Consider the following 13,965-nt stretch of genomic DNA (forward strand, 5'->3'; position numbering starts at 1 on the left):
CAACTAACTTCTTTCTTGGAAACCCACAAGATATTTGATTTCTCACAATTGGGCTTCTGTGCCCTTCACAGGACAGAGATGGCTTTGTTGGCTGTCATAAGATAATATCCATCTTTCCTTGGCTGCTAGAACCCCAGTAATGTTTGTACTACTGGATTCATCTGCAGCTTTTGACACAGTCTCCCACCCTATTCTAATTTGCTTACTCCATGCAGCAAGCATCTATCGGCAGAGCGCTACACTGCCTGATTGACTTCCTTGCCAATCTTCCTCAAAACATATGTCTGGGTGTGTTTGAATCAAGAACGATATACATCAGTAAGGGAGTCCCACAGGGTTTGTGTCTGAGCCCTCCTTTATTTAATGTCTATGTAGCTCAGTCTGTGAGAGCATGTAGTGTAGAGATCATGTCCCACGGAGATGATACACAGCTTCTCTTCTCCTTCGGCTCTGACCCTGACAAATTGAAAGTTCAATTTGCTATCTGTATGACAGAAATTGCTAATTGGATGTTCATGAATTGCCTCCAACTCAATAATGCAAATACTGATATTGTGTTATTTAGCAGAGCCCAAGAGTTATGGTCAGCTGACAGGTGGCCCTCTGATCTTGGCCCAGCTTCATCGCCTAAGCAAGTGGTGAAGAATTTGGGAGTAAAGATCGATCAAACATTGTTTATGAGGGACCAAGTTAACTCCATTTGAAGCATATGCTACACCACAATGAGGACTCTAAAGAAAGATTTCCCTAAGCTGTCTCTTCATATAGAAAAAGTCATATTCAGGCTCTCATAATCAGCTGCCTTGACTATGGGAATACTTTACTGGTCGTGGCAATTGACAGCTGTCCGGCTTATCTGCAACTTTCTTTCTCGAACTCAATCAGCGTCTACTCTGGAAAAATTTAATTGGCTGCCTATTAGAAAATGTTCTGTCTTCAAACTGCGCTGTCTGATGCACAAGACTGTTTATAAATTCTCACCTACCCTACTTTCTTCAAGACTCAGACAGTACCAATGATCTAATCAGCCAAGGTCCTCCAACAAGGCTCTGCTATAGACTCCACGCATTTGCAGATTTGGTGGCAGGCCCTTTTCCTATTTAGCCCCATTCCACTGGAACATACTGCCTCTCTATACCCGCACCTGTACTGACTTCCGGGCCTTCAAGAAGGGACTGAAAACATGGTTGTTCTGGATGCACTTGCCCCTGCTTGCTCTGCAGTGCCGAGATACTCCTTCGGAAGTGAGTCGTGTGCTATACCAAGTTCACTAAATAAATAAAAATTAAATAAATTGTTGAGAAGACCAGACTCTGACAGACTGTGTATGGGAATAAGGGAAAAGAGAGAGAGACCGCAAACACTGTCTCTGTCTTGGATGGATCACCATTTCTGCAGTTGGTTGCAGAAAGCTTGATGCAGTGGACCTCTTGGACTGAGGTGTAAGACCCAATTCCAAGTTTGTACAGGAGTCAGTTTAGGCAATAAAAATGAACACAGCTTTTGAATGCTTATCAGTACACAGGAGTGAGTGGGCTGTGACAACCAGGTATTTGTTCGAGAGCTGAATGTGAGCCTCTGTTCCCACAAACTAATTGTATCAGTGCAGAGACTGCACCATCCGCTGACCTATCAAAGTCTTAGGGAGAAACTGGTGTTCAAATCCTCCACTGTTCCAATTGTCTCTGGAATTTTCTCTCATCTCAGACCCTGGAAGTGATGTTCAGCAGTCCCCTGATGCCCCTAACCTCCTTTGCCTCACAAGCAACCAGTAGCTACCTGTCCCAATCACCAAGACCAGGCTGTAGTAAGTCTGTGCTTTAGAAAGTAGGCATGTTTGGGGATTCATGACGCTGATGTGCTAGAGGGTGGGTTGATGAGGAGAATGAGGGTCTGGGTGGGATATATCTTACCTTAGTGTTAATATTGCATAAATTGGGAAATATTCTTGTTGCCCTGAAGAAGGTGGTTTTATCCTGCATCACCCACCGAAACGCGTTGACCACTAGTTTTGTTAAATTTGAGGAACAAAGTTTCACATATTGAGAAAAGATTTTTTACAACGTGTTACCCTTGTGGATTCCTACAAATTGACATACTTTTATTACAAATGTGTATGTCTTATGTGTTGTCTCTCCTTTTAACCTGTATATCTATGATATAATCTTCAATAATTTTTATTACCTGTTTTTAGATTGATTTGTCTTTTTTTGGATGAATTTATTGAATATATTTTTGATATTAAATTTGATAATTGATAGTTGTCTCTCTGGCTGTTTCAAGACTGGTGTGTATGAGCCTGCGGTATTGAAGCAGTTTCTGAATAATTGAAGTGATTGATTTAAGGACTCCAGGAGAATTTATTTTTTGACTGCTGTGTACACCCCGAGACATTGTTCCATACAGTGTTAATGCGCTTTAAAGGGGCTTGGGATGCCCCTGGAAGTGTTTCAAAAAGAAAATGAAACGTTCAAGTTAAATTTTTTAAGAGCAGGCAGTGGTCTTTTGGACAACCTCCTGCTCTTAAAAACATATATTTTTTCCGTTCTGAAAGGGGAAGGGATCCCATGGGGTCCATTTGCCAATAGACTATCACTGCCTTCAAAGCATCTGTAAAATATTAATGTTTTGAAACTGGAATTTAGTTGCAAAAGACTAAAACATCCCGTTCAGATTTCGCATTTTGAATGAATGTCCTAAGCACGCCCCTTCCAAATATCAAATCGGTATGTCTTCACAATTCCAAATTGTGATTTGGTAACGTGTTACCCAAATCACAATTTGGGATTCATACATCTCAAAATGCCTTTTTGCGTTTGCTGCTTTTGCGACCCCAAAATAGTTTTGTACATATGACTCTCAGCAACTACAATGAGTAATCTGTGATTTATGCCTTCTCCACTTAAAATCTTTTCTTTCGCACAGGGTTACAGTATGTTATCTTAATGTAAAGCTCAGTGAAATGGTTGTTAATTTATTTCTGCACTTGCAACAGATTTCACTTGAGTACAATAACTCCAGTCGAACTGCACACTAATAACATCTTTTGCAATCTTCCAATAGGTCACTGAATTTTCAACAGTAACAAAAAGTGGCGAGAATATAAAGATAACCATTACTCTAACCAACCAGCTGCCTGCTGGATCCCCCGTGTGCATTCAGTTTTTCAATATCATCTTCAAAAAGTAAGTTATGGATAATGCTGTATTTTCCTTTTGTATCATTCCCTTTAGCTCACTTGAATTTGCAGGCCGTGTATCTGCATTCTTTTACTTGCTACAATTTTGGGTGATTTTACATTGATGTTGCTCCCTATTACTATTGAATGGGTGATCTCAGTTTCAAATATTTTCAAGGGCTCAAAATGTTTATCAGCTGCTCACCAAACAGAAGTAAAGGGTTATAACTAGCAAGATGATGGATGGTTTCCTCGTTGCCTTGTGTATGGGTACCCCCATGGTCCTGCCAGTACCCATGGTTGCCTTTTCCGCAAAAAGTATTTTCTTTCTTCTTTCTGAGCACATGTCCTGTGATGGACCCATATTTACAAGGTTGTACCCCTGTCCATGCTATGTTGGTATTTGTGTAAGCAAAAGGGGCCAGTCCAAACATTGGAAGTTAGGGAGCAAGCTTCTAAGCTCAGTGGATGGCTCTTCAGTGTGCACAAGTATGGCTTCAGCCCACATGTTCCCATGTACAGGTGAAGAGACAATGTAGCACTGATGATGCATGGAGTTTTGGGTGGCTTGTGGCTCAAAGATTAGGCAGCAGGGAAATTTGTTTTGTAGTGGCAACAATGGTATGGAAGGGCTCACTAACTGTGAGGATGCACAGGGAATGTACTTTCAACTTCTCCTAAAAAAGCCAACTATTCGCCTCTCAACCTTTCATGCATGGCACTTTCAGAGACTCCTGCATGGCAGTGCTTGTGACCTACATATTCCTGTGTCAGGTAAATGAGACTAAAACAGATGCTAAGGGAAAACTATGTGAATTAAATTCATTGATGAAAGCAAGTAAGACAGTGGGTCTAGCACGTACGTTACCTAACCCTTCAGTCCCAGTACTACACGATGAACAGTTTATGGTAGGCGCGATGGGCAGCTTTCATACCCTTAGTTAAGGCTGGCAGAAAATGTGTTATTTGCATTTAACATGAATTCTCATAGAAGACGTTTCCTGCATAAAAATAAGAAACATCTGAACGAAAACAAACTAAAACTTGGAAAATTATAAAGAAGCGTTGTTATTTGCCTCCACGTGCAAATACGGTTTAAATTCCACTGAAACATTAACATGCTTACAGCTTGAAGCTGGGGAAATAACAGAGTGGGTTGCTTAAGGAAAACCTAAAACACCAATGAAAATGGTGTCTTTGTCGTAGTATGTTGTTTTAGCAGGATAAAACCAACCATTTGTTTAAAAAAATCTTGATTGTTTACTTTTATTACTGACCTGTTCAGCGCATAAAACATGCCTAATTATTTTCTCATCTGTTTTAGGGTCTTGAAAATACTGGCCATGTATCAAGTGGGACGAAACTATTATAGTCCAAAAGACCCCGTGGAAATTCCCCAGCACAAGTATGTTGAGTTTCGCTATTTTTCTTTATGGTTTATATGTTTTTTTAAATTAAAATGGCAACCCTATATAGGGACAGTGTTTGCAAACAAGGATTTCAATTAAACTTAACAGAACTGTTGTCACCATTTTAACTCATTAAACAATATGAGTTGTAAATAAATACATTTTGATATATAAGCAATAAAGGAAGTACAGTAGTGATTTAATAGATTTATTTTGCGACAGGCACAGGCCTTCTCTTCTGTAATTTTAACACATATTGAAGCGTGCATCACGACAGAGTAATACCCTTCCGCCTAAGTCATGTGTCTGTAGTCAAAGACAAGGGTGTGTTATAATGGTAAGTGGTAATAATATCATTCATACCTGTTAAAAATAAAATGATAATCACACCTTCCACCAAATTAACTAATGCTATTACAATTGGATTCTTTAAAAGTGGTATTGTTTTAAAGAATAGCTTGGGCATAAGCTAAAATAGTTAATGTACACTGTGTGCTTTTGAAAAATGTATTTGCAAAGCAATGTCAGTTGACGAATGTGGTGTGGTATCTTGATTAGTACATTTGAGATAGCAGCAGAAGTTCTGATTGATTGGTAGAATATTTGTACATCTTGTGTAAGGACCTCAGAAGATGCTCAGCATTATGGGGCACACAATGTTGTTGATGCTGGGCATATCAATTATTACTGTGTCCCCTTTCATCTGGGGTATCATGAGTTCATGCCCTACAGGCCCCTTATACAATGTGGAAAATTGTTGCTACCTCACCAATTTTCGAATGTGAACCATGTATCGAGGCATTTTCCAGTGCATGACGTTAATATAATCTCAAAAATATTACAAGGCAAAAGTATAATTAAATAATATTGTGGTGTACAAGAATACTGTGGTACAGATTAAGAGTATTGATTTTTTAGTGTTTAATATCTTTTATATATAATCGGTTTTGTATTATTTTGTAATTTCCTTATGATTTTGTGTGTTGCAAGTTGTTATTATGCTAATTTTAGTTATTTTCAATTTTTTTGTAGTTTCATTGTTTTGCTCATATTTTTAAAGTGTTGTTTTTGAGTGTATATTCTTAACATTATTTGTGGGTTGGGCTTGAGGGGGAATAGGATGGGAATTATTAATTGTGTTAATTATTTGTTACTTTAATTTATATTATTCAAAACCTTTTAATTGGTTAATTGTATTAGTTATGTAATTATTCAATTCATTCATTAATATTTTTTTAAATGGTGAATTTTGTAATTTTAATTCTATAATTAGGTTATTAAATATTTAAAGTACTTAATGAACACCGTTGTCCGATTGCTGGACATTTGCCTTCAAGGGTAAATGAAAATCCACATCGGGAGCATAGCTTTGTTTTTCTTTGCATCGGCGACATACATGTATCTTGTTTATGCTTGTGCTTGCTTTTCACAGTCTATGCCGATTCATTGTTTGCTGTTTCTGCTTATATGTCAGCAGCTTGTTGGTCTGCTTCTTTTTCTGCTCCGACAGCCATCAGCATTTTCTCTAAACTGTGTGCTTCTCTCCACATGCGCCTTCTAAATAAATTGTTAGAGCCTGCAGTGTGCAGATCGTGTCATACACAGATGATACTCAACTACTGTTCTTCATTGGTCTTTACTCTGACAAGGTGAAGTGTAAATTTGCAAACTGCATGATGGAAGTCGCTGTTTGAATTAGTAAAAACTGTCTCCAGCGACAAGACAGAGATCATGATATTTGGCAAATCAACCGAGATATGGTCAGCCGACTGGTGGCTCGTACAACTCGATTCGGCTTCTGGACCGAAGCAGGTAGTGAAAAATCTTGCTGTGAGGTTGGATCAATCTCTTTTCATGAAAGATCAAGATAGCTCCACCTGCGGCATCTGTTTCGATACCATGAGGCATTTAAAATAATCCCTTCTGTCGCTTTCAGACACCTAGAAAGACTCTTGTCTAGGTTCTCATCACCAGTCGCCTGGACTATGGGAAGACCCTGTTGACACTTTGCAGTCCAAAATGCAGGTAGTCCCCAACACTGCCATGCGGCTAATTTGTGATCTTCCTTCTTGCTCGCCTTGCCCTGCGATCCTCAGAAAGCTACATTGACTGGCTATTAGGAGGCATGCCATCTTTAAACTCTGTTGTTTGACACACAAAGCTCTTCTTAAGTCTCGGCCAGTTTATTTGTCTTCTTGACTAAATCTTTGCCTTCCCTCAAGATGTCTGAGATCTTGTGACAAGGCGCTTTTGGTGATCCTCTTATCCATAACTCAAGATCTTTCTCCTACCCAACCCCTGATCACTGGAATAAACTCCTTCTTAGCCTTTGCTCTTGCCAAGATTTTCCCTGCTTTAAGAAGAAGCTTAAGACTTGGTTGTTTTAGACTCCCTCCTGCGCTATATTGAATGACCAAATAATAATAATCTGAAAGGCAGCTACCAATGAGTCCCAGACGCATGGCTTTGTCGGTGAAGTCACAAAACTTGCACTGTTTAATGAGTGCATTAAGTCTTTCAACAAACTCGTCCATTGTTTCACCAACTTGTTGTCGTGCTTGTTTGAAGACATACCTTTCATAGTTAACATTCAGTATTGGATTGAACATGGACTCCAATGCTTCCTTTGCCTTTTGGTACAATGTTACATCAGTCTGTGAGGTTTTCTTTAGCACTTCCGTCTCTCCATCACCTGCAAGGTTTTTAAAATATTTGATGATCTTCTTGTCATTTATTTCCTCCTGGGCATCTATGAAGTCATCAAATTTTTCGATCCATGCAGTCCACATGGCACCAATGTTCTGTTTCTTAGAAGTGTTGATAGGCGGTATTGGCTTCTGGCACACAGGCTGCATTGTATTTTGCGATCTCCTCTGCTGCCATTGAGAGCCCATTGATTACACTTCAGCGGAGCCCAGCCTGACCAGCCTCCTGGAATGGCTGTCGAGGGACTGGACCCTGTAAGCATACAACTACATTATGTACTTTGCGGAGTCCTCTAAGACCCGCCTTCTATCAAAAAACACTAGCAGGGGTCGTAATACAATGGGGGTACAGAACATAAGTTTCAATTCTGCAGCAGGGCACAAGCTGTCTACTGCCCAATGTCGTCTGGCCTATCCTCCCCACCAGACAGGTGGGAGAAGGACTCTATCTAACGAAAAAGGCATTCACTAATGAGAACACTTGAAATTACAGAAAGTAAAGCTCAACCTTGGAAAACAACCAAGCAGCAGTTTCGATTTTAATATAAAATGGCGTCCAGATCACAAGATGGTTGTACGAATGCTAAGATATACAGACAGCAGGGCCCTTCAGTATTAACAAACCCTCCTGTTAGCATGAGCTAACCATCTACAATCTGAAACCAAAGCAAAATATAAATGAATAATAAAACACATAGCCATTTTATGCACATGTCATGTCATCAACAGTAGGAATATGCTCTATGAGAAAAGAAGATGTTTCGAAGATGCCCTCATCTATGGCCATCATTTCATCTATTTTTTTCTGCAACGTTATTGCAGCATTGGTATCATGAATCGATATCTTCCCTTTTGGAGTCAATACAGAGATACAATATGTGCAGCACATTGAACGACATTGAATAAGAACACAACAAAGTATTAATATGACAACGAGATATAGTGCTTTTTCTATTAACCAACCCCATGTTCCAATTACCTGGTTCCATGTCTTTGACATTCTCAACAATGTTCAAGATATGCTTAGTAATATTATTTTCCATATTAGTTATTCCCATTATGCAATAACTGCTCATGCACCACCATTTTGTGCTAAAATAAAATCAACTGCATATCTATTTTGTTCAGAATAGATCCTCATACTCTCTAATTGAATGGTGATGTCACATAATGCTGCTACTGTGGTATTGGACAATATCTGCAATTTACAGCCGAAGTATTCCCGGGCCTTTTCAGTCCTACTCATGGCAATTACCCCCAACGTGAAGATAGCCGACAGGATATAACCAAAAGTAATACCATTACTATAACTCAATATCTGTTACTCCTCTGCAAAATTCCTTTGTGGGTGTCCTCTTCACCCATTTTACCTATCTATGGGCATATGTACAAGGGACCCCTAGGGGCAACACCATCCCAAGAGCTACATCATTGGTGCCATTATGAACATTTGAATACGTTCCATTAGTTAAAAAGAAGAACCCGGGATGGCCATGGATCGGTCTGTCATAGTTTACAGCTGAATAGCGAGAATTACCTGTAATGGTGCTAGAACCTCTTGAATCTTTCAGAGGGAATGTCTCTTTGAATATGACCACCTCATAGCAATTGATATACAATATGGCATCAGTACTATTTATGAATGGGCAACAAGCAGGGTAATAGCAAGCTTTTCGAGGAACAGTCACTTCTTTATAATGCCAACCCACCAACAAATATTTTGCTCTTCTAAATTGAAGTTATCACAATACATATTATTGTCACACCCGGGGTAACCTGTTCCTGTGGGCTTACGATGATAAAAGCATGGCCCTGGGTAGCCAAACACAAACTCCCTTTTTACCTCAACAACATTTTTCGGCTTAGAATATGTGTAATTTATCAAGGATAAAGGATAAGCAGTCCATAGGCTAGTCACAGATTCAGTGGGTTAACAGCGACACCATTACCAAAAAATCTCTTATGAGTGTCCAAAAAAACATTGTTAGAAAGCATTTTCCATCTTGGTGTGAAAAGGATATCATTGTCAGAAGTAGGCGAATTACATGCATACTCTAGCGCCCAGAGAACCCCACAACAGATCATCAGCAGATTAGCACAAACAAGGAATAGTTACTCTCCGTTGTTTGATCCATGATGATCGTGGCAAAACAACAAGACCCAACGGCTGTTCCTCATCAATCATTGGCCTGCCAAAAAGATGCATGATAGCAGAACGAAAAGATACAATTAATATAACCTCAATGAAACAAAGAAGCAATCTTCTTTCCAGTGTCCTTTTGTTCTTCTCCTTTGAGCCTCGCTGGAAGGCTCCTATTGTTCATCTACTGTGGTGCTATTGAGCACTTCTCGTTGGAACTGGGCTATTGCAGCACTTCGTGAGTAAAATCTGCTTCTCTCAGAATAGGGTACCCTCCCTCCTGGTTAAACACCCCAAACTTATCCTGTCCAGTGTCTCGGACAATGCACCAATCTCCCTATCCCTACTCTATCATCCCTACTCATCATCCATGAAGTCCATCCCTACTAATCTGACTTTTCCTATGGTGTACTGTCCCGCCGTTGAGGACGCCAATTGTACCTAACAACTCCAGGAACAGAGGGATCAAGAAGCAAAGGCTCACTTTCAGCGGGATTGACTGAATCAGACTCAGACACAGACGAGCCATCCGACTGAAGCTCTTGGCCAGCCTTAATCTCCGGGGGCACTGCCTCATTCAAAACTGCATCTCTCTCCTCCTCAGAAGGTGCCCATGTTACTCTGGTATCGGAGAAAGGAATGAAATGGGGAACCTTCTCTGTCTTGGAATCCCTAATGCCCTCGAGTCTCCATTGATCATAGGGCAGAGGGAGCGGCACCTTCTTGCAGTGCGTTGAATGAATCCAATTTTTCCGACTGTCCACCTTCACCACTGTACTGGTAGCAAGGAGGATCTGTAAAGGCCCCTTCCACCGGGGCTCCAGACAGTTTTTTCATTGAAAGTGGTGAACCAGTACGTAGTCCCCAGGACGGAGGTCATGGCCTGATCCCTCTGTAGCGGAACCTGCTGATGAATAGAACATACATTTTTTGTCAACTCACATAAATAATCTATCAACAAAGGGTTATCTATCTCGGAAAAGTGGTGGGGTCTCAGAACGCCCCAGACATTAGCAGGTCCACCAAAAACAACTTCAAAAGGGGAGAACCCTATTCTAGTATGGGCTATAACTCTTGTTGATAGCAAAGCCAATGGTAAAGCATCTGGCCACTTTAATCCAGTACTCTCCTTAATTTTGGCCATCTTTAGAATGAGAGTACTATTGTACTTCTCAACTAAACTGACTGAGGGTGAATCGCAGCATGAAACATTTGCTTAATGTGCAGGGCATTTTACACCAACTGGATGACTTTCAAATTAAAGTGGGTGCTGTTATCACTCCAAATCAAATGGGTCAAACCAAAACAAGGGAAGAACTCCTTTAAGAGAGCCTTCGCCGTCGCCAAAGCTGTACTCTCCTTAGTAGGATAAGCTTCAACCCATTTACTGAATGTACAGAGCACCACTAACACATTCTTCAGATTATTCACCCATTCCATCTCAATGAAGTCCATTTCAAGGACTTTTAAAGGGAAAGAAGGGGGTGCAAAATTACCGGGAGGTATGGGAGTACCTTTTCCAGGATTGTACTTCATACACACCATGCAATGTTTTACTAAATAAGCAGCCGTCTTTGGGATATTATCATTCTACCATACAGGGTCTAGCAACTTACAGATACCCCTAGCACTAATGTGAGCTGGTCCATGAGCCATAGTGACTACAGGAAGAACATATGCATCTGGCAGCATCCATATCTGCTTCCCCGACTTATCTATCAGCACCCATCATCATCCAATTGCGCTGTACTTTTCTGCCATATTGCTAATTCCTCAATCATCATCTCGCTCTGTATTTCCTTCACGTTATCTAGAGTGTCTTCAAACTTCTGGCACCTATCTAGCTACAAACTTCTTTTTCATCTTAGATCGGGCTGTCTCTTTAGCTCTTTGATCTGCAAAAGCATTTCCCCTCCCCACATCATCAGTAATTGCTTTGTGAGCGCCACACTTTACTATTGCCAGTTTCTTGGGTAGGGTTAAAGCAGACAAAAGTCCATTTATCAAATGGCCATGTTGAATGTTCGAACCATGGGAGGTGAGAAATCCTCTCTGGGCCCAGAGCCGCCCAAAATTATGAGTGACTCCGAAGGCATACTGGCTGTCAGTATAAATATTGACCGCCAATCTCTGGCTCAACTCGCAGGCTCAAATCAGAGCTACCAGCTCTGCAGCTTGGGCAGACTGATAGGGAACTCTTGATGTCTCAACTATCGTGTGTAGTGTTGTGTGCATAAGCAGCAGTTGTGGTGCCATCCGGTAATTTAAAACAAGAAGCATCAACATATAGTTCCCCTTGGGGGTCAGATAAGGGATCATCAGTCAAGTCTATCCATCCCTTAGTGTCTCCTCTTACGTCCGAAATATACAATCATGTATGTCAATTTCCTCACTCTCCGAAGGGAAGGTTAGTAACGTGCCAGGGTCCAGAGTGGTAAAGTGTGGTGTCAAAAGGGTTAGCTAATAGCCAGTCAGACATGCACTTATAAGGTGCTGTGTCTTTGTTCTGTTCATAAGCTTATCCACAGCTTGAGGTACCATACCTGTGAGATCAGTATCAAGAACAAGCCCTGCAGATTGTCAAATAGAGACAGCTACAGCCGCGGTCACTCTTAAACAACTCGGGAGGGCCTTTGCGACGGGATCAAGCACAACAGAAAAGTACACACACGTCCTCTGCTTACCTCCAAAGGCATGTGTTAAGACAGAAAGCGCACAACCGGCCGACTCATGTATATATAACATAAACGGCTTGTTGTAATCAGGTGTGCCAAGCACAGGAGTCGAGCAAAGCGCAACCTTCAATTTCTCAAAAGCTTGTTGAAATTCAGGCGTCCAAGGCAAAGGTTCATGCACATCTTTAGTTGTTAGGTATCGCAATGGCTTCGTTAGTAAAGCAAAGTTCAGTATCCAATGACGACAACAAGAAGTGATACCAATGAATGCTCGTACATCCCTTTTGGGTCTTTGGAACAGGCATGTTAACTACAGAATAATTACACTCTGGATTTAGTTTCAAACCCTCCTTCAACAGTAGGTGACCTAAATATGTGACCTTTCGACAATATTGAAATTTGGAAAGGGACACTTTGTGCCCATATTGAGCCAAACGCAGCAACAATTTTACTGTAGCTTCTTTACATCCTTCCTCAGTATCGGACCCAATCAAAAGATTGTTGTTGGACGTGGCCCTTCTGGCAGGTTCACCCCTAAAACTTTTTGCCTTTTAATGTGACCTGATGTTAGCTGTTTTAGGCCTCTAGGCACTTTAACACTGTGTCCCAGTGTAAAGTGTGTGCGCTCTGTGTTAATTTAGTGAGACTGGCCTGCCCTCCCAGAGGAATGCATGGGGGATATGTGTGTCCATGGTAGTTCCTGATGCGTGGGGAGTGCAGGGTCGAGTTTGGTATGTGCGAACTCGTGATATTGAATGCTGCACGATGATGTGTGCGGCGTTACTGTGTCTAGTGTAGAAGTGCCACTTCTAGAAGCTGGCATGTCTGTGTAATAAATGTGAAGTGACTGTCTGGCTTGTGATTGGCTAATGTGCCCGGTTCCAGGAGTCAGGATGGGTCTGCCCCAGTGGTGAATAGGGAGATTTACATCCAGATGGGTGGGAGGAGTGCACCTGGGACCTGAATAGGGCTGGGCCTTCCCTACGCATTGCTGGCTCTGCCCCCTGTGGTGCGACTGATGTCCCTAGCCTGTCCTGTGAATAGGGAGAGGGGCTGAGCAAAACAAAGTGCTCAGGAACCAGTTGCATCTGGTTCGCACCTTCCCTGCACCTTGGTAACAAGGGAAATGTGTATATAAAAAGGGGCTGTGACCCCATGAAAAGGGTTCTGTTCTGCTGATCCTAACTGGAGGGGGGGCCTGCTGCTGCTGCTGGGCGCCAGGAGGACCGCCACTGGGGACTGCCTCCCTGCCTGGAGGGCCCTGTGAGCTGGCCCCTGGGCCCAGCCCTTGCCTGCTGCCTTCCTAAGGACTTTGTTCCTGGACCTTGTCTTCAAGCGCCTATCTTTATATTCTGGTGAGCGCGCAATTTTTTTATGCCGACAAGGAGCAGCGCTTCGATTTCCAACAGCAGCACGAAGCTGCAATCATCTGTGTAAGGGAATCCCCGGTGTGGAGATTCCCCCGCAATTATACTTATTTACGGCGCGGCCGCATTATAAGCGAGAAGGCGGGAGCCTACCCCGCTACTGAATTTAGCTGCCAGGACCGGAAACGATATCACCGCCGCCGGCCCGTGATCAAGTTGAGGTACTGAGGGCCGGTACTGTGCCAATCACCGGCCCCCGATCCCTAGAAGTGCTGCCTGCATACTTGGGAGTCACCACCGCGACCCGGAAGCTGCCGGCTGAAGCGGAGCTCCCGTGAGGAGAGGAGAGCCCCGCACGACGAAGAGTGAAACTGGAGCAGAGAGGCCGCGACGCGACCAACAGATCTTTCAGGTGGGACCCCGTAGGGAAGAGGGAGTCCCTCAGGCCGCCACAGCGCGTCCAGGAGAAGTGCTGCCGGCAAAGGAGAGAG

The 13,965-nt window shown here is 42.2% G+C and overlaps 1 protein-coding gene across 2 annotated transcripts in view; it reads left to right on the forward strand.

Moving 5' to 3' along the window:
* The window catches only part of PIWIL4 (piwi like RNA-mediated gene silencing 4), a 370,970-nt gene that overhangs the window by 35,981 nt on the left and 321,024 nt on the right, over positions 1 to 13,965 (forward strand). For both annotated transcript variants that reach the window (XM_085621407.1, XM_085621408.1), the window contains exons 6-7: positions 3,064 to 3,185; positions 4,503 to 4,583. In XM_085621407.1, the coding sequence (XP_085477533.1) occupies positions 3,064 to 3,185; positions 4,503 to 4,583 (203 nt within the window). The remainder of the gene's footprint in view (positions 1 to 3,063; positions 3,186 to 4,502; positions 4,584 to 13,965) is intronic.

This window comes from Triturus cristatus, chromosome 8 (assembly GCF_964204655.1).
Source record: "Triturus cristatus chromosome 8, aTriCri1.1, whole genome shotgun sequence".
Classification (NCBI taxonomy): domain Eukaryota; kingdom Metazoa; phylum Chordata; class Amphibia; order Caudata; family Salamandridae; genus Triturus; species Triturus cristatus.